This window comes from Eubalaena glacialis, chromosome 7 (genome assembly GCF_028564815.1).
Source record: "Eubalaena glacialis isolate mEubGla1 chromosome 7, mEubGla1.1.hap2.+ XY, whole genome shotgun sequence".
NCBI lineage: Eukaryota > Metazoa > Chordata > Mammalia > Artiodactyla > Balaenidae > Eubalaena > Eubalaena glacialis.
Window position 1 is genome coordinate 75011581 of NC_083722.1, and position 21082 is coordinate 75032662.

Sequence of the window (21082 nt, forward strand, 5' to 3'; positions counted from 1 at the left end):
CTGAGGCACACAGCAATTGAGTGATGAGCCCAAGGTCACACAGCTAATGAACACCAGTCAGGATGATACACACCTCTCTTCAGACACCAGTCTTAAATGCCCGGCTGCGGCATGGCATGTCCACTTGGATGCCTAACAGGTCTCTCAAACTGAATGTGTCCAAAACCCAGACACTGACCTCCCTCTGGATCCCCTCCTCCCTTTTCTCTGCACCCCCTGCCTCCCCTGGCTCAGCTGATGCCAACTCCTTGGTTCAGGCCCGAAGCCTCAGGGTAACCTGCAACCTGCTTTCTCTCGCACCCACATCCAATCTCTCAGCAAGTCCTGTTGGCTCCACCTTCACAGTCTGCCCACTGCCCTCCACCTCCCTGGCCCCCAGCCTGGCCTGGGCCGCCATCATCTCTCTCCAGGACAAGTGCAGTCACCAGTTCACTGGTCTTCAGCTTCTGATCTTGCACCCCCTCCCCCGGGCCGTTCACCTCCACTCGCAGCCAGAGCACCCTGTTGGAACAGTGTCCCTCCTCTCTCCACACCAGGCCACGGCTCCATGGCGCTAGAAGAAAGACAAAGCCCATCCAGGGGCCATACTCTCAATGGCCCCCTTGACCTCGCTCCTCAGGCCACACTGGCCTCCTCGTTGTGGCTTGAATACACTCCTGCACTCCCTGCACAGCCTCTGTACATGCTGTTCCCTATGCCTGGATCACTCTCTCCTCAGAAGTCCTCAGGGCTCCCCTCTCACCTCCTTCAGTGAAGTCCACCTTGCCCCCCATTTTAAGTTGTACCCTCCCAGCAGCAACTGATCTCAGGTGCCCTCCTGGGGTTACTGCCCTCCTGGGCTGTGAGCCCTGAGGGCGGAGGCTCCTGCTCTCCAGTCTGGAGGAACAGGCACTTGGCTGAGCAAGCGCACCTCCCCGAGGGGCCTGACCTCCCCGCCGTCCTGCCCAGCCCGCATGCTGCCGGCCACAGGAGCAGGCGGGTGGGGTGTGCAGTGGCAGCCTGTGGAGGGGCTGGAAGTGCAGTGGCTGCCCCAGGGACAGCCACTTTTCCCGGCTCCTCTCCGTATGAATTATTTAAGCTCATTTATGATGGGCCTGCCCAGGCCTGTGGCTTCCGTGCATAATTCATGGCTCTCGCAGGAGGGCCGGGTGCTGGAGCAGCCACTTCTTCCAGGAAGCAAGGAAAGTGCAGGCACAGAATGGCCCAGACCCAGGCTGTCCTCCCCCCATCCCTTTCACCCTGTCCCCATCTCAGATAGCCCAGTACCTCTACCCACCCCGTCCCATCTGGGATTCTGGACACTGGGATTCTGGTTCAGTGCAGACTCACCCACTCCCCTCTCTGTGCCTCGGTTTCCCATCTGTGGACTGACGGAGTTGGTGGTTTTCAAACTGCAAGGACAGCAGAATCATCTACCTCCGCTCCCCAGGGGGCCGAGGACCATGGGTTCCCAAGGTACCAACACCCAGGTGTCATTGTTTGTGAATTTTCCAGCAATCTAGACCTGGGACTTAGCAATGAGCAAGAGGAGCGCATGAACTAGTTAAGGCCTCCCCAGAGAAAAGCAAAAAGTCCAGGCCAGGGACAGGGTATGGAACAGACAGTCACTCTGCCCAGGATCCACCATCTGCTCCCCAGGCCTGGAACCACCTGCCTCAGTCACTGACACAGATCATGGACATTTGGGGGTCTGCAGAGCCTCCTTCTCTCCCCAGCATGTTCCCCAGGTAGTCAGGTACAATGCAAAAGTAACCCCTGCCTAGGCCCACTTAACAAACTGGTAAACTGAGGTTCAATGAGGCTGGTTCTTGGAGGCAGGGGTAGATATGTTGACACAGCCCCTGTGCCCAGCCAGGTGCTGTGATGGGAGAGCCACACCCAAGCCTGTTCTCAGGAGGTGCACAGCAGGGTTGAGGCACCTGTGGAGGTCACCAGGAGAGTCAAGGAGGAACCCAGGGGTTCCAGCTGCCTGTTCTTGTCCCACGCCAGTAACTGAAGCCTGATTGGAGGTGGCAAGATAGGCCCTGTCCATGTGTCACCAACCACTCCAGCCAGATTCTATGATTCACACATCCCCACCTCCCCTCCTGTACATCCTCCCCACTCCCCAGCATGAGTCAAATCCTCTCTGAGCCACAAATAGCCGTCCTCCATGTGTGTCCTCGACATGGCCTCCTGCCGTGAGGAGGACAGAAACCTCTCTAGGGATCCTTTATTTCTCCTCAGGGCAGAGATCCCCCAGGGAAGCTGGCAGTGTCCCAGAGGACACCCTGGGTGCAGAGGAGAGGTGAAGCAAAGACCAGAAAAGAACTCAACCCATCAGGGCAAGCTTTGTTCTCTGGCCTTGTCCTCCCTTACCTGGCCAAGTCACCTCTGCCGGAAAGTCTTCCAGGATTTCTCTCCACCCCTCCCCCCAAACCCACAGTCCTTACTCCACTTTACCAACCCTTGCCTTAGGTTGGAGCTGCACTCTGGTCCCATCATCAAGCTTCCTGCAAAACTTAGTTTGCAGGACGGCAAAGAAGAGTCTTCTGGAAATGCTTGGGGATAGATTTCCCTGAACATCCTCCCATCACCAGACTGGTACCTGCCCTGTCCAACCCCCTCTGCAGTGGGAGGGAGGCTGGAGGGCAGGGCAGGGAAAGGGCTTCCAACTTCAGCAGGTAGCAGAGCACCAAGGAAAGGAACAGATGATTCAGAGTACCCGTTGTGTGCTGGGTGCTGTGTGTGTGAGCCCACTGAAGTCACACAGCACCCTTGGCTAGGTGCTAACTGATTCAGGCCCACTTCGTGGATGAAGACGGAGGCCTAGGCGGTGAAGCAATGTACTCAAGGCCACACAGCCAGTCTGTGCTCAACCAGAATTTGAACCCAGCAAAGGATGGCTCCAGAGCCCAGGCTCTGTTCCCTAGGCAATTAGGCCTCCTTAATCCCAAAGAGGACTTCAATGGCCAAGATTTAGGAAATAGGGTGCGGGTAAGGGCCACCCCTCATTTATGACCTTTTCCACCTTTGCGAAGGGATCTACTCCAAATCAGGGCCCTCACTGTCTCCCCAAGCAAGCCAAAGCTGGGCGCAGTCAGAGTCCTTCCTTTTACCCCACCAGAGCTACCCTGCTGTAGGAATGTCTCAGCAGTGCAGAGCCCAAGCTCCCTCAAATCCCTCCCATGACGTGGGGGAGATGCCCACTTCCTCTGGGATTTGCTCCTCACTAGTGAGCTCCGGGCTTCTCAGCGCAAGCCAAACTGCATGTAAATCAAATGTGAGTGCTCGGACCACCTTGACTCTTCATGCTCTATGGTGAATCCTTTAGCAATGCAAATCCCCTCTGTGAGCTGCAATAAGGAGGCACCTTCAGGTGCCATCCCAGCGGCCCCACCCCTTCTGAGAAGTCCCAGGTTGGTGGCCAGGACAAAAGGAGCCACTGCCTGGTGAGCCTGTGTTGTCCTAAGAGATGGCTTGAAGAGTAGCAGGTTGGCCAAACCCAGTAGGGCTTATCACAGACAAAATACTCTGCAGATGTTGCCAACCTTCTATAGATTCCCTACTAGCTCCCTCACTCCCCATTCATTCATTCATTCATTCATTCATATAGTTACTGAGCCAGGCTCCAAGCTAGGCACCATGTCTCCAAGGGACACAGTGGTGAGCAGGGCAGATGCAGGCCTGCCCTCGGAAGCTTGGAATTCAACCAGAGCAGACAGCTGATCTGATCCAGACTCAGTAAGTGGAGGGAGGAGGAGTCCGGCGAGCCTTGAGGGGGTGGGATGCACGGCAAGGGGCCTGACCCAGCCTAGGGGTCTGGCCAGGTAAAGGTGGCACTGCAGAGCAGCAGGGCAGTTCAGACAGAGGGTACAGCAGGTGCAAGGAAGGCTCAGCAGTGAGCTCTGCACACGGTGATGCCCTATGAACACCCTCAGACTGACTATGGGCATAAGCAGGCTGCTCCCACACTGAGGCCTGCAGCGCTCCATCCTCAAGGACATGGTGAGCGCCTCCATGTGATGGATGGTGAAGGACAGTGAGCTTCTGACATTGGGGAGATGAGGAGAGAGGGCACAGTCAGTGGCTGGTAAACTAAGGGTTCAAAGAGCAGGGCTCTCTGCTCAGTCCTCGGCACCCAGCCTGGGCAGGCACAGCTCCGCCTGGCCCTCTCCAGAGGCATACATCCAGCTCTGACACATCTCCACTTGGACGCCCTAGTCTGCATCTCAAATTCAATGTGTCCAATACCTGATGGTCCCCTGGACTGACTCTTCCCCAGCCTCCTCCAGCTTACCTGGTGAAAACTCTGTCCTTCCAGATGCTCAAGCCAAACCCCTGGGGTCTCCTGAGACCCCTTTCCCTTTCTCACACCCAGACCATCAGCAGGTCTCACCACCACCACGGCCACCACCCTGGTGCTCCTCTGTTCACACCTCTCTCTGGGGGCCCCCACTTCAAAGTCATGCTAATTTAATGGCCCAGGCTGTCCTGGTCCCTGCTGCCCTCTGACCTCCTCTCCTCCCACTCTTCCCTTTTCCTCCTGCTCTAACCACATCCCACCTCAGGGCCTTTGTGTTGGCCGTTCCTCTGCTTGGAACACTCTTCTCCCAGATACCCATGTGGCTCCCACCCTCCCCTCCTTCCAGGTTTTGCTCAAATGTTTTAGTGAGGCCCACTCTGACCTGCCTCCTCTAGTTAAACCCTCCCCCAAATTCATCCTGTCCCTTCTCCATGGCATTTGTCACCTTCCAACATAACATATCCTCTGTCTATATCACCTCCCCAGACTGTTGTCTGCCTGTCCCATCAGTGCCTGGCACATGGCAGATGCTCATGAGTGTGGAGAGAATGAATGAATGGCAGGCTGTGGTGAGTGTCTGTGGAGGGAACAAATGTGCCCACAGTGGGGGAGGCACTGACTGGAAGCCTCAGGTAGGACCAAATCCATGCGCTGTCCCATAGCCATGCGTCCCCCTCGCACTGACCTGCGGGCCACCCCTGCCCTGGCATTTGATTCGCTCTATGTTCACAATCATAAAATATAGGAAATATGATCCCGTTTTAGAGTCCTTTTTTTTTTTTTAACTTCTATTTAATTTTATTTATTTATTTTTGGCTGCGTTGGGTCTTTGTTGCTGTGTGCAGGGGCTACTCTTCATTGCAGTGCATGGGCTTCTCATTGAGGTGGCTTCTCTTGTTGCGGAGCAGGGGCTCTAGGAGTGCAGGCTTCAGTAGTTGTGGCACGCGGACTCAGGAGTTGTGGCTCACGGGCCCTAGAGCGCAGGCTCAGTAGTTGTGGCGCACGGGCTTAGCTGCTCCGCAGCATGTGGGATCTTCTCAGACCAGGGATCGAACCCGTGTCCCCTGCATTGGCAGGTGGATTCTTAACCACTGCGCCACCAGGGAAGCCCTATGATCCCATTTTAAAGGTTAGAAAACTGAGGGACAAAATGACTCATGGTCACATATGGGGCTCCAGCTCCTCCCCTCCTCAACCCCTGTACCCTGGACCATGCTTTCTAGCAAGCAGCACGCGGACGGCGCAGTGAGGCCACCAAAGCCCACGGCTCTGGGTCCCTCTAGACGGCCCCATGATGTCCCCATCCTTCTCCATTTTAGAGTCATGGCCTCCTCCATACGCCACCAGTCTGGAAACCACCTGTGAAATATATTTCCCCCAGCGCTGGCTCGGGAACCATGTAAATCACTCGGCTTAATGTCCTCTGGGATTGTTCCCCACCACCCCTCCCCAGCCACTCGGTGCCGGGAAATGTGGGGCTGCAGGGCACCAGGCAGGTGGGGCCCCAGTCATGGGCTGTGGGCAGCCCAAAGCACCTCAGGTGTTAGGAGGCACTGTGCAGGGGTGCAGCAGCCTCAGGGAGCACGTCAGCAGGAGAGGGATGGGGCCTGCCTGGAGCTTCGGGAACTGGGGCTGGATCCATGTAGGCAAGCCTCTCCCCCACCCCACACCTGCCCCTTATCCTTGTCCCCCTGTCAGCGGCTTACTCTCAGAGGAAGATGGGTCCTGATGCTCTCCCCGGGCCCCCACAGCCCTGACCAGGGGAGGCCCAAGGCCTTAGGAATGGCTGGGGACCCTGAGAGGGCCTGTCAGAATTCAGTCTGGAGTAGGGGCTGCGTCTCATCACCACTTGGATGCTGCCTAGAACACCAGTCATGTGTGGTTATTATTTATTTGGCCTCACTTCCATTTCTTCCTTGCTGACGATCTCTCCCATGGACTGTGAGCTCCCCGAGAGCAGCCCTGGCACACAGCTAAGGTTTGGAGAGGAGACTCAGGTGGGGCAGGGGCCGTCAGGAGGCAGGTCCTGAAACATGGGAGGGCCGTGGACCAATCAGCAGTGTAGATGAGGCATGAGCAAGTGTCAACACAGAGGGGCAGTTGGGAAGGAGTAGGGCAGCCAGCTGAGGAGGCCTGGCAATCTCCCTGGAACAGGCTGCAGACTCTGGCCACTGGCCACATGTACAGGCATCTATGAACAGCTGCCCCCCAACAGGTACAATGGCCAGAATACTCCCTAGAACCAGTACACTGGTCCCCACCCCCTTTCCCTGGAAGCCTCAGTTCTCCTTGCTGGCAGAGCAGGGCAGGGGGAGGGGTCCTATGTTTACCTTCCTATCCTCTATGGCCTTGGCTTTCCACCTTGGCTCACCTAAGTGGCTCTGGAAATATGCTGATGCCCAGGCCCTGCCCCACCAAATTAAATAACATAGCCCATGGGGCCCTGGACCCCACCTTCATCTCTCTCCCCCGAGCAGCCCTTGGAGGCAGCCTCTTGGCTGGGGCATCCCTTGTAAGAGAGCCGCAGGAAGGTATGTGGGGTGGCCTTTGTTCTGTCGCACCAGCAAAGCCAGGGCCATGTGGGACCCTGTCCCAGAACATGTAAAAGCTGTTCCAGCTTCCAGAGACGTAACCAGCTTGGCCTGTAGACACCTGTGCTGACTCTCTGTTCAGCAAACATTTTTTGAGCACTTGGTGTGCGCTAGCCTAGAGCTCAAGCCAAGGACAGGTGGTCGTGACCCCTGCCCACCCTCCAGGCACACAGTCTGGAAGGGGAGGCGGCAGGTCTACTGCAGGACAAGAATAGGAGTGACTTCAGGGGGCCTAGGAAGCCCCTGTCCCACATAGGGAAGTCAGGGGAGGCTTCAGGGAACAGTGACTCCCAGTCAAGCACTAAGGGACAGGCAGAGGTCAGCCAGACCATAGGCAGGGTCCTGCTTGGGACTGGCAGGGCCCTTTGCAGCCCACCCAACCTCTCCCCTGCTTACTCAACCCTCAGTTCATAATAGGTGCTTGTTAAGCCCCCATGGAAGGAGATGGCTGCTGCCCTGGTGCTGCCGGTCCTGAGGGCAGAGATCCCCTCCTGTGCCCACCACCATGCTGATCAGAAGCAGCCCCCTTGGCCATGGTCTCCTTAGCACCAGCTTACAGGGCAGGACAGAGATGGCAGCTATGCAGACGGGGTGGCAGGGGAGCATCGCCATCAGCTGCAGAAGAATCCATCACTCTAGAGGGTCCTGGGTATGATGAAGACACTGAGGATGGAGGAGGAGAGCAGGTGGCTTGCCCAGACTCCCACAGTAAGCTGGAGACGGGCCAGGGCTAGGGTGGAGTAGTAAGAAATTGAGACAAGAAGGGTAGAGGGACAGATGTGATGGAAGAATATAGGAGGGTGGGGTACCCTGAGGGTCCTGTGGTCAGGGGCCTCTCTGGAGGAGGTGAACTGCAGAAGGGCTATGTACAGCAGTGGCTGAATGCTCAGACCCAAGCGCTGGGTTGTGAATCCTGCCTTCACCACTCACCATCTGTGTGATTTCAGCATCACTTAGCCCTGCTGAACCTCAATTTTTCTTATCTGTGAAATGGGAATAAAAATGGACTGATCTCATTGGATAGCATATGTGAAATATAGCACCCGAGGCTCAGATCACAGTGATTGATGATGTAGTTAAAATTACTTCCTTTACAAATGTTTCCTTGAACATGGACACTCTCCCTTTCCTTCCCCTCCCACCTTCCTCCTCTTGTCAGGCCTCTTGTCTGACCCTGAAGCACATCCTGCCTCCCCATTCTCCATCACTCCCCCTCTTCTTGCTAACAAAACCCAAGTCTGCAAGAATCTCTCCCGCCTCCAGTCCCAAGGTGACCCCATCCTTAGCTCAAGGGTAAATCCTGATTAGCCTGAGCCAATCACAATGCATCCTCCTGATTGCCAGTGATTGGTTTAGAGTAGACATGTGACCCAGTGCTAGCCAATGAGGTGTGAGGGGAAATTGGCTAGGGGCTTCTGGGTGAGGTTTCCTAGCCTCCTTTTAAGAGGAACCCAGAGGAAACATCTCTTCTTTTACTCCTAACGTCTGGTACATGTGATGCCTGGAGCTGTGGCAGCCATCTTGTTGCCATGAAGGAAGTCAGTCAAGGATAGACAGCCACACCAAAAGTAAGGCCAGCCAGGCAGAGTGCAGGTGAAGGCTTGGTCCTCAATGACAGCCTATACATACCCACCTCTGAGCTCCCTGCCAGAGGGCCTAACCATGATGAAAAAAATTAATGTGCTGGGATTTCCAAGGGGTGCACAGAAGCAGCCTCTTTTTCTTGCAGCCATTCCTTGGACTCAGTTTTTGAAGGATTAGTAGTCAGCTCAATGCCTACTCCTGGAAAGGCCTCTACGAACTGGGCACAGAGCTGCGGGAGAGGCACAGGGTGATAGGAGAGGCCCACAAGGGGTAGGGAGCCAGAGGAGGGCAATGATCTAGAAGGCTTCTTGGCCCAGTACTCAGGCTGAGCAGGCCAGCCTGGTATAGGGACACAGCCAGAAGGTGGAGAGGCCAGAGCTCCTACCAGGACCTGCAAGTGGCTTGGCCTGGCTGGAGTCTAGTCACAGAGCTAGTGGCCAGAGACCAGAGCCAGCCCAGGAGGGCCCTCAAATGCTAGGTGAGAAGTGGGGCTCTGCCCATGGCAGGCTTCTGGGGTGCAAGGTCATAGCTTAACCTCAATGAGAGATACTGCAGCATGCCTGGCAGGTCCAGGAAAGGAAGGGAAGACTCCTAGGTTCTCACCATGTCCACCCTAGCCTCAGCTCACAGGGAGAAAGGAGAAACGTCCGTCTGTGAGAGCCCTCAGTGCAGAGGCCTGTTCTGCCAGCTCATTTCTCTTTTCTAATAAATGAAGTTGTGGGGGCAGGGCTGAGGTGGGTTGTTTTGTTGTTTGTTTGTTGGAACCGGTGGCAGCACCAGGCCTGACCTTTAAGGCTTCAAATGTAGCATTTCAGGCAGCGCCAGAGGGAGGAGAACATAGTCTGAGCAGAGAAGTTATCAAGGCTAAAATGCCACGTCAGCCATGTCAGGCTGGAAACTCGCAGCATAGCAGGGGCCTCTACCCATCTGAGGAACATTCCAACCCATTCGTGCCCACCCGGCGACAAAGCTGTCCTTTCCATGGGTACCCTGAAAGCCTCACTGACTCTAAAACGGCAAAGGGCACCAAGGTCTGCCCCAGAGAAACACCAGAAGCTGGGGGCCCACACCACAGGCACCTTGCTCTGCAGGGTTTGCCAAAGGAGGCCTCAAATCACTCCCGCATCTCATGGCAAGAATGTTTTTATTTAAGATAATCAGTTGTACATCATAGTGCAAGGATGGCTGAATGGGGAGCACCCTTTGAGCAGCCTGTACTGAGCCCTGGGTGGGGGACTGGGCCCTGCCCGCAGGATGTATGTAGCCAGCAGAAATGTGGGGCCTGAAGGCTCCTTCCCGCCACTCAGACATCAATTTCCCTGTCTGTACAACGGAGGTATCTAGGTCCCCAGGGGCTTCTGTGGCTGGGATATTCCTTCCCAAATCAGGGACCCAGGCAAGGCCCATTATTGCCCAAGGAGATGGTCGCACTCAGGCTCCCTGCCCCCATAGGGACCCTCACAAGCCCTGTAGGTGCCCAAGCCCTTTGCAGAAGTCCCCTCCCGAGATACCTAGGATGCTGGGCCATCCTAGCACTGACAACACACAGGCCCTGAGAATGCCGGGAAAGCAAAACTTGCAGTTCTCTCAGACATCAGAACCCATCATCTCAGGGCCCACAGAGCCAAGGGCCAGCACCCAGCACAGGGCACTCAGACAGCCTTGTTTATGAAGACCCAGTAGGCAAAAATTCATCCTTGAAAGGAAGAGCTTTGCTGGAGGCATCCCAAATAGAGGAACATGAGGGCATCATCAAGCTGAAGCTTTTATACCCAAATTATGCCTGCAGCTGACTGTACAAATGTCTTGCTAGGAGCAAGAACACCAAACCTACAGCAGATGCTTCAAGGGATGCCAGTCTCCCTCCCTTGAGTGTGCAAGTGAGAAGCACCCACTCCAAGAGAGAAAAACGCCAGGCCAAGGTCACACAGCAAGGGTTTCCACTGGGCCTAAGCCCAGAACTCCACGCCCACCCTCCAGATTCCACATGGGAAGGGCTGTTAGCAAAGATGCTTTGTTTCACAAAGGACTCACCAAGCTTCGCAGAGTCCCAAGTTCTCTGGCGTATCTAAATACCATTCGATTTGCAAAAATTTGAATTACAAGGATGCAGCCTCTGTGTGTTTCCTTTGCAAACAGTCATCGAGCCAGTTGGTAGATGATCAAACTTCCCAGCTCAGCCTTAACTCAGGCTGTTCTTGACATAAAAGTTTGTGAAACACTGGTCCTAACAAACAGGTGGCTTTATTTCCCACTGTCAGCATTTGCCCAGCTGAGCCCTGGCATTAACCTCAAAGGCGGGCTCAGAAGGTGGGCACTGGGAGCGCATTCTGGGTGCAGAGATAAACCGTACATATGCCCACACATACATATGCACACCCACACACAAGCACACACCCACATTCGCATTCATAGGCACACACATATGCATATACCAACACCTGTGTATACACATGCACATGCATGTACACACAACCTGCACATATACATGAAGCACACCCACACACACGGGCACATACATTCACATGCATTCACATAAGCACATCTTCATATACAAATGGACACTCTCACAAGTGTGCACACAACGTGAACATATCCAACACATGTGCACAAACACATATAAGAGCACAGACATATAGACACTTCCACACACAAGCTTACATGTGCACACAGGCCAAGGCAAGGACCAAGCACAGGAGGAAGGACCCAGAAACCACAATGGAGTCTCAGGTTCCTGTAGGGCCTGGCTGGGTGGTAGGCGCTATGGGCAATGGGACAGGTGCCTGGCACTCAGAGTACGGGCCCAGCTGGACTGAGAACCCTCATAGATCCAGTCAGAATCCACACGCCCTTGTCATGCATCCCTCATGACCTTTCACATCCCAACCCAATGAGGCAGTGTGATCAAGGGAACCCTGTTTTACAGATAAGGCCCCAAGACCCAGAGAGGCTGAGGAAGTTCCCAAGGTCACACAGCTGGTGAGAGGCGTGGCAGAGTCTCAGTGTGTGTCAACAGGGGACTCATTCAGAAAGATTTGTCCAGCAGGGAAGGAAGGCACCAAGGCGGGAACAAGGGGCCCAGGGTCTAAGGGGAGCGGGAAAGAGGGGCAGAGGGGGTGACTTCTCCCCCTTTTTACCCACTCCTTTCCCCTTTGTTTAATGAGTCATTTCCAAGGTAGGGAGAGATGGTTAATAATCAGCAGGAAAGACTTCCCGTGCCCCTCCCTCTCTGCTAAACAATTAGGCTGATCAGAGCTCAAAGTGGGTCACTCTGAGAAGCAGCTTTGAGACACCTAAGGTGTGGCCAGAGGCCAGTATGGGAGGTGCAGGCTCCTCACACTGGGGGAGATGGGGCTCAGCTGGGCTGGGGTCAGGTCTCACCCCACAGCTAGAGCAAAGCGTGGAGAGGAACAGGAAGACCTTGGACCTGTCTTCTTAGGGGACTGCAATGTCAGAGTCAGAAGGGCCTGGAAGAGAGGAAACTGAGGCCCAGAGAGTAGAGGAGACTGTCCAAGGTCACCACCATGCAAGCTACCAGCTGAAAGGATTGGGTTGGGAGTGCCTTTGACAGAGGTCCTCCAGGACCAGGCCAACCCAAGGTGGGGACCCTCAGGTCCCCCATGTGAAGATTTCCCACCATGTAATCCCAGCTAGACAGGGTTTCCTGCTCTGTAAGGCCAGATCCCTCACAGGCTCAGTCATCAGAACCAGCAGTGGTCAGGGGCCCAGCAGGCTGGACTAGCCCCAGAAGGAGGGGGCCCAGGTGAGGTGGGAGGGGAACTAGGTGGTCCGTGAGCAGGACCAGGGCCAGGGACACCAAACCAACGGCCTGAGTCCCACAGTGGCAGGGCAGGGCTTGGCTGAGTGCTGCCCCAGGTCCTGCCTACGTGGACCTAAGTGACAGCATCCCTGAGTCCCTTGCAAGCCCCCCATGGGCATATCAATCCGCATGGTCACCTGCACCGCCAACTCCCCCGCAACTCTTAGCCACAGGCAGCTCAGGAGGCTCTTCAGGTTATACAGGACAAGAGACTAAGTGAAAGGAAAAAAAGCAAAAACCACACATACACCTCCCTCTGGGAATACGAATATTGATTCTGTAGCTTCTTGTTTAGACAGTAGGCACCAGGAAAAAAAAAACAACCTGACACTAAGAGAAGCTCCCCAGTTGGCTGAAGGGATGCAGCCAGGGGTGGGAAAGCCCCCCACCCTCGCCTTTAGAGCACCCTAGGCCTTGGTCTCCCTCCCCAGGCCTGAGGCCCTGAGCCCTCACATAAGGACAGAGGTCACCTGTTCCCGAGGCAGATATTGAATCTGGAAGCCAGCGAGGTTGGAACTGGGTGGGGGGAGGAGAAAGAGACCACCCTCCACCCAGAGACAGCACCACCCTCCAAGGCAGGGCACACGCCACATGCCGGCCTGCTTTGACTCCCAAACCCCCAGCTGCCCCCGAATAGTTTCCTAGCAAATAGAACCCTGGTTCCCCAGCCTCCCAGACCCCTCTTGTCCACACAGCATGAAAACCCCAGCACCTATAAGGTCCAAGCCCTCTGAAATCCCCTCGGGCTTGAAAAACCTGCCACGGGACTAGAGGACCCGGCCTCAGGTTTCCATGAACAGCCTCCACCCCCACGCCCCTGGCCTCTCTCTCTGGAGTCCTACTGGAATCTGGAGGGGGAGATGGCATCTCAGAGTCTCAAGATGAAGTCCCTCTTGCCCACCCCTGCACGGCAGGCATGCCCGGCACATGACTCGAAGCCTCGGAAAGGGGGAAAACCTGGACTGGGGGGCTCCATGATCGCCTGTGTACACGTGGGAGGGGGTGGAGGTAGGCACAGGGCCTATGAGCACCGGGCTGGCAGGGTGGCCATGGGCCAAGAAAGGCCTCCTCAGGGTTGCCTGAGACCCAGAAGAAGACAGAGGGACAGAGCAGGAAAGGTTACAGTTGGGAGCCTAGGCGTCCCTCACATGTCTTAAGCCTCTTCATTTTCTTCCAAACACCCAGGCTTTGAGTCCCCACCCCAACTTCTTGGCCCCCTGCCCAGATGTGCCCAGCCCCCTGGCAGGACAGCTAAGTGTGTGACAGATTAGTCCTCTCCCTGCCCTGCCCCTGGTAGCTGTGGGGCTTTGGGCAGGTCCCTTCATCTTTCTGAGTCTCAGTCTCCCCATCTGTGGGATGGGCATGACCATGGGGTCTGAGGACGTAATGTGGATAAGGGGCCTGGCCTGAGCTCAGTGAGGGGAGGCCACCATTAGCCTGGTGACATCCCCCACCATAGTCAAGCTGGGCTTCAGGGAATGAGGGAGGGAGGTGGCCCAGTGTTCGTCCTCATGGAGCTGATATCCCTGCGGGTGGGTACAGCCTGAGCTAGTGGCACAACCCAGAGGCCTCTGGAAGGTGTGGGTATGAGACCCTGAAGGAAGGATCTAAACCCCTGAGAAAAGCACGCAGTGATGAGGGGACAGCATAAGCAAAGCAGAGGGATAGGAAGGCGCTCAGTCCATGGGAGGAATGTGAAAAGATTGGTGGGTGGGGGCCCATCAGGCTATAGCATCAGGGCTTGTTAATGTTATCAACAGCTGCCATGACTCCCACCCATGGAACCCTCCCTGCTCACCTGAGGTGACACCCTCTCCCACTAATTCTCACCACCAGCCTCTTAAGCAGATTCTATTATCTTATTTGGGGAAACAGAGGCAAGGTCATCCCAATGGGGAGGGTCAGCTCTGGAGACCAAAGCTTGAGCCTGCAGGGCCCACACCTGACACCCACCATGTCCCCAAACTGCCTCCTCCCAGGAGCTGGCAGGGACAACCTGCACACAGGCAGAGGGGAGAAGGAGGCACCGAGGGGAGAAGGAGGCACCGAGGGCAGAAGTGCTCACTCCACTTGTGAGTCAGTCTCTCCTTGGAGACACCAGTGTGACAAAGAATCTGGAGGGAGACTCACCCGCACACTATGAGGGGGCTCGTCTTAAAACAGGCTACTCCCTTCTCAGGGGCTAGCTTGACATAGTTGGCCCAGTAAAGGTGGGTCCTGCAGAGGGAAAGCAGCCAAGGGTCCCCCAGCCCCCATCCTCAACGCTAGGAGGGATGTGAGCCAGTGGTAGCAGCAGCAGGCCATAAAGCCTCAGCCCCCTCCTCCTTCCTGCAAAAGCTGTTGGCAGGTTGTTGGCGAAATGGGGGACCCAGATGCGTGATGTTGCCTCCCTCTAATAGGGAGAGCTACAGGGAGGTGAAGACGCGGGCTTGGAGGCCCAGACAGACACACGTCACCCACCATTAACCATAGCTATAGTGACGCATGCCCTGTCGTGGACACTCAGGAAAAGGCGCACGTACTCTGGCTGTCATTAATCTGCTGGGGGCCCAGACCCCTCGGGCTCCTTTCTGCTCCCCACCCACCCACCTACCCACTCCCAGAGGAAGGGAGGTACTGGCCAGCACCATCACTGGGGAAGAGTGGGGCTAAGAGGGTGCAGCCACCCAGGCAGCTCAGCAGGACCCCACAGAACAGGGGACAGAGAAACCCAGGAATGCTGGAGAACAGGGGACAGAGGTCCAATAGAGATGACAGAAGAGGTGGGCAGGGCCGGGTGGACACAGAGAGATGAGAGGGATGGGCAAGGAAGTGGGGGGAGGGGGATGGGAGAAGAGATGAGAGACCAAAGAAGGGGGCAGGGGAGGGGGAAGGCGACTGACAGAATTGGAAAAGGCGACTGACAGAAAAGAAAAAGGCACAAGGAGAGGCAAAGCAGTGAGGGCTGTCCCTCAGCCAGCAGCAAATAGGAAACAGGAGGAAGGAGGTAAAACGGAGAGTGTGTGCTCTGACTCCATCTCCCCCTACCTCACCCCAGACACATGAGTGCACATATGCACACACATGCGCCTGGGCACACGTCGCCTCCCCTTGTTTGAAAACCTGATCCAGGTCCAGGTGGGGTGAGAGGGCACCCCCCCCCAAACAAAAGGTCTGTCCTCCCTCCAGCAGTAACACCTCTGCCCTCCTCCATCCACCTGGAGGAGGTGGCAAAGGGTCTCCTTTGCCTGGTGGGCAGAGAGCCATGTTGCCAAAGCGATTACAGAAATAATGGCCACCGGACCCTAAACCCACACTTGCTTAAAACTCAGCAGCTTGCAAAGCTGGGCCCTGTCGCACTGCCAGACACTAACGAGGAAATGACTTTCCCGTCAAGGGCCCTCTCCACTGAGGGGTCGTCACCCTAGTGCCATGAAGCTGAGGGTCCCACTGCCCACCTCAGAAAGCCACCTGTACCTGTATCAAAGTCCCTTCCTAGCCTGGCCATGCTAACCCAGGAGAGTTCAGGGAGGCCACTGGCCCCGAGCAGCCCCAGGGCAGCAGCCTCAGCCTTTCATGTCAGCTCAAGAAAAGTCCCAACTCCAACTAAGCATGGTCATGCGGGGGAACGTGGGGTAGGGACCCCCACTCAATTCCTCCCCCTTCCTGCCTCCAAGGATCAATGGGCGTTTGCATCCGCGGGACCAGGGCAGCTGAAGGGCGCTGGCTGTCACCGCCAGCCCTGCGTGTCGTCGCACCATTAGTCACCTCCCCCTGGACCCTCGGAGCTGTACAGCCCCCACCCCACCCCCACTCTCATTCTCTAATTACGGTTTTCAAGACGTGTCCCAAACCCTGAAATTAGCTCCAACTATATCGACAAGAGAAGAGCGTCCAGCTGAAAATGTGCCACTGCCATCACACCCGCCTCACCATCTTCTGGCTGGGGACAGAGGGACAGGTGTCCTCTCTGGTCAGGGTATCACAAATGTAACATGCAGGCCCGGCAGCCATCTGACCCACTGCGCAGGTTGCAAGGAGAGGGAGCAAGGTGGGAAGAGGTGAAAAGAGACGTCTACTTAAATCTCACTCAAGGAGCTACGAAACGGCAAGGGAAAAAAATAACTGTGTCTTGACTTTGAGGAAAAAAGAACAACAAAAAAATAATGCTTTTGCTCTTTTTAAACATTGTGGCTTAAGTCCATTTTCATCACAGCAAATGAAAGACAATAATGCACCCACAAGCCTTGAACTTCCATAGGATTCTCTTCTCCCTGCACACACCCCACATACACACACGAAAAATCAAGACAGCTGACAGAGGACACATCCGTGTAGCACCTGTAATTTGCCTACTGATCACCCGCCTGAGCACAGCCAGGCTGTTTGAGGAGAGAGATGACAAGACGGAGAGAGACTCAGGCAGTGCCTTTCCTGAGTTTGTTTTTTCCTCATCTGGAAGAACCTCCAAGCTGGAGTAGGCAGAACCAGGGGCCCCTACCCTTGGGCAGAACTGGTCTAATGACGCAGAGCCAGCCTTTCCATTTCCCTGAGGACAGACCCTTCCTCTTGGCCACTAGCAGCCCGGCTACTCATTTCCCAAAACCCCTGTGTGGTCACTGGTGCAGGAGTCCAGGGAGAGGTGGCTCCTCAGACCGAGAGACAAATAACAGACAGCAAGGTGGTCACCGTGCCCCAAAGCCACAGGGGTGTCTGGGCACTGACATAAGGCTGGGTCATGGTGCCCATAGAAACAGCTGCTGTCCTAAAGGCCACATGCACTGAATACCCATTTGCAGCCCCAGACGCATCTGGCCAAGCTCACCCAGAGCAGGATGCCTGAGTTTCCAGGCTCCTGGGGAGGGAGAGAAGGCTCAGAAGGACCACGGAGAACCAGCAGAAGCTGGCAGGGCCAGGAGATGCTATTACCCTGTTGGCAGGGGCAGGCGGGGGTCCTCCCTGCCATTCACCTTCTGCCTCCACCTCGGCACCTTCACCTCCCAATTGGGCTCTCCAGGGGACCCTTCCCCCAGGTTTAGTGACGGGGGCAAGTACAGGGGACACTGACCCCTTCTGTGGCACTGGCCAAACAGTAAGGTGCTCGCATCCTCTGCATCCAGCCCTCCCCCTCAAAGGAAAAGGCCAATGAAAACAAGTGTGGAGGTGCCCCCCACCTCTGGATCTAAAGCGCCGGGTTCCTACCCGGGAGGAAACATGAGGCAGACGCTGGGCTCTGACTCCACCGGTTAGGGGTCGCTAGCCGCCCCCTCACCCAACCCCAGGTTTACCCTCTCAACCCGACAGCGGCAAGGAAATCAGCTGGCAAGCTCGGACCCCCCAAAGATCTCGCTCTGTGCGGTTTGGGGGATGGGAGGGAGAAGGGGCACCGCGGGGAAGTTTCGCGACGCAGCCAGAAGCGCCGGGACCCCGGCTGCCCGCCCTCTGGGCTTGGGGCCGCCGCCCCCGGGCGCAGCAGGCGGCGGGACCCAGCGCCCCCGCCCGGGCGCGGGCTGTGGGACGGAGGGGGGCTCCGGGCTCGGCCGGGGTCCCGCGGCCGGCCGAGGCCACTTACGTGTGCTGCTGAGGAAAGCTGTAGGCAGAGGCGCCGGGGGCAGCGAGCAGCGGGAGCAGCAGCAGCGGCGGCAGTAGCAGCGACAGCGGGCGCGGGGGCCGGGCCGCCGGCCGCCGGGCGCTGAGGCCGGGCCGCGAGCCGCGGTCGGGCCAGCGGAGCGCGGTCCGCGCCGGGCCGGGCCGAGAGGCGCCGCAGGTCCGAGCCGGCACCGCCATGTTTCCATTCAAGATGCGGCGCCGCGAGGAGAGGGGGCGCGGGCGGCAGGCGGCAATCGCCTCTCCTCCTCCTCCGCCTTCTTCGCGCGGGGCCTCCGGGGCTGACCGAGCCGCAGCACCTCTGCGGGCTGCGTGCTGCGACCTCTCCGCCGCGCTGGCTCGAAGCGCTCTGAGCGCCGGGTCCCGGACCAGCGCTCAAATAGCGGCCGCCGCCAACCTGCCGGCGCCGCCCTCCCCGCTCCCTCCCTCCCCCCTTCCCCGGCCGGTCCGCCCCCGCGCGCCCCCGCCGCGGCCACGCGCCCGCCGCGGCCTGCGCGCCCCTCGTCCCCGCGCCGCCCTGAGCCGGCCCTGCTGGCCCACGTGGCCGAACCGAGCCGGGGCACGCGCGTCTTGAGCCCCAGCCGCGGTCCGAATTTCCAATGTGCGCCCTGCCCCACGCCTCAGACTGCGAAGAGTCCCCGGCAGGCGCATATTGACTCTGCTGGGGGCTCGACCTTCAACAGGCTTAAGGCCTGGAGTCACGAGTTTAATGGTGGAATGGCAGGCTTCAGCAGAGACCACTGTAGAGGGCAACGGAGCTGAACTCATACCCCCAGGGGCTCCAGCTACCTTCAAGAGTCCTGTCTGGGGGAACTTGGGTCCCAAGGCTCTGACAGAAAGAAAAAGCCTGGGTGGGAACAGGTCCAGTTGCACAGTTGTGAGGGGCTGGGAATGGATGCAGCGCTCTGCAACCACTCATTTCACTTCCCTGGGCTAAGCTGGCACTGTGTGCAGACCAGTCCCAGCCCCCGAGGCTTGCACAGCCTCTATTTAAACTCCTCCAGTGCCGGTAAGCTCACCCTTGCACAATCCAATCCCTTCTGTCCTGGAGGCTCCTGGCTCTCCCTTGCTGCCGGGAGAAGGCTGGGCTGGTGTCAGTTCTGACTCTGCAGCTTGTGGGCCTCTCAGAGCCTCAATCTCCTCCCCTGTGAATGCTTGTGTGGGTGCCCACACCCATTTCCAGGATAAAGTGAGAATGGAAGTCAGTTGCTTGGTAAATTGAAACACTCATGGTTGGGGGAGAGTACCCCTGAGGTTCCCCTGAAGTTGCCCTGGGGCCCTGCTCTGCCCCTGGCACAGATAAGATGGGAGAATGCTTCCTACCAGCCTGGAACAGAGCAAGACCCCCTAAGCAGTAACTGCCCACAGATTCGGTGCCTAATATGAGTGAAGGCCAGTAACCACCTGAGCAAGAGCCCCCCACATTATGATATCTGGGTGAGTCTCCCATCACCTACTTACAAGTCAGCCTAAAGAGGATTTGCAGTGGAGCGGGAAGAGTGGTAACCCCTGGACTGAGGAGGGCAGAGCTACCCCTCTCACCCAGACAGCGGCAAGGGAATAGGGCTCAGGACAACCTTTACTTGCTCCTTATTCCTGCCTGGGCAGTCCTACCCCTGCCTACCCTCACAAGGCAGGGAGACAGCTTTGGAGTATCCTCCTTCACTGACCTGAGTGAGTCTTCAGAGGCCAGACTGAGGCTTGCCATAGGTCCCAAACATATTATCAAATGAAGGCAGTGCCCTGGGCCCCAAACCCCTGATAGGCCTTGGGGGCTGGTGAACAGGAGGGGCATAGTGGACTCTGGAAGGCCAAGCCAGGCCAGTTCTATGGAGGACAAGCCAGATCCCTGATTGTACAGATGTCCCCACCCCCACTTCTGGGCAGGGCAGTCCTTCCACCTGGACAGAATGATGGGGGCAGGGTGCTTCACAGAAGAGTCAACAAGCTTGAGCTAACCTAACCAGCCCCCTCCTAGCCCCTCCTACTGATAGCTGTCTCTAGCACCTCTATCTCCCCCATGCCTAGGGAAGGGCTGGCCCATGGTATCCTCACCCATCTGTTTGCTGGATAAATGCCTGTGCTTATGGCCCCAGGGAACCAGCACAAAGGGCATCACCCCTCCTGGGTGCCCACTGGGGTTAGGTGGGTACCTTCCCAAGGCCAGCTCTGCAGGGGCAGAGTGAGAAATGTCAGGGGCAGCCTCCCTGCCCTTTGACACCAGGATGGCAGCACTATCCCCAAAGAGTGCCCAGGTCATCAGGTACCTGTACCCAGGCTGGGTGCAGCCAGTGGGCATTGGTAGGTGGGCATTTCAGTTCCAGCTTCCACAGATGTGCACCTAATTGAGGCCGCTGGTGCCGAGGGAAAGGCAGGAGATTTTGGTTGACAGGCCGTTAAAGGAAGACAAATAAGGAGGGGAGGTAATTAAGAATAAACGGTAGTAAGAGTCTACACACTCCAACTTCAGAGGCTCTCAACATCCTCGGTCTCCTGGCTCCTGGCTCCAGCCACAGGTTAAGATCATGGGAAGAAAAATCAAGACTTCCTAGCGAATAGGGGGACTTCCTGGGCAGGAACATTGACAGGTTTGGCAGCAAAAGCCTGGGGCTACCCATCTGGCCAGATGTGCCTGTGCTAGAAGATGTAGGGCAGCAGAGGCAAGTAAAGGTGCAGCCAGCAGAGAGTGGCAGGGGGCCTGGCAGGTGCCAGTTCTGCATGTGGGCTGAGGGGAAGTCAGCTAAGCAAGCCAGAAGAGACTGAGAGGTCTTTATGGAAAACCTACTATATGCCAAGCAAGTCCTGAGGGACGAGGAAGCCTATCCGGAATGTCTGGGACACCTGGGGCAGCAAGATCCCCACTTCAACCTGCCCACCTTCAGCCTCCCTCCCATCACCCTTTTGCTGCTCTATAAGCCAGTGGGTTGGAGAACTCCTGGCTTTCTTAGAGTTCTACCCCTGCAGTTCCTTCTGCCTGGAACACACTCTCTCATCTCTACCACTTGAACCCAGAATGTTTATGAACCCATAAATACCACTTATGCCAGGAAGCCTTCCTGGACCTCCCCTCAACTAGATAGGCTTCCCCACTCCAGTCCCTACTCTCCTGCCCCCTCCCCCCTGCCACACACACATGCAGCAGCCTCTGCCTTGGGTTCAGAAAAACACCTGCACCCAAGCTGGGACCCCAAGTCTTCCTTGTCCCTGTCACCCCCT

At 56.8% G+C, this 21082-nt stretch overlaps 1 protein-coding gene across 5 annotated transcripts in view; it reads right to left on the minus strand.

Annotated features, from left to right (window-relative positions):
• The window catches only part of CACNA2D2 (calcium voltage-gated channel auxiliary subunit alpha2delta 2), a 138203-nt gene extending 119962 nt beyond the window's left edge, over positions 1–18241 (minus strand). For 4 of the 5 annotated variants that reach the window (XM_061195396.1, XM_061195394.1, XM_061195395.1 and 1 more), the window contains exon 1: positions 17832–18241. In XM_061195396.1, the coding sequence (XP_061051379.1) occupies positions 17832–18046 (215 nt within the window). In that variant the 5' untranslated portion in view covers positions 18047–18241. The remainder of the gene's footprint in view (positions 1–17831) is intronic. The other variant, XM_061195397.1, reaches the window with a different exon arrangement.
• Positions 18242–21082: the final 2841 nt, after the last annotated feature.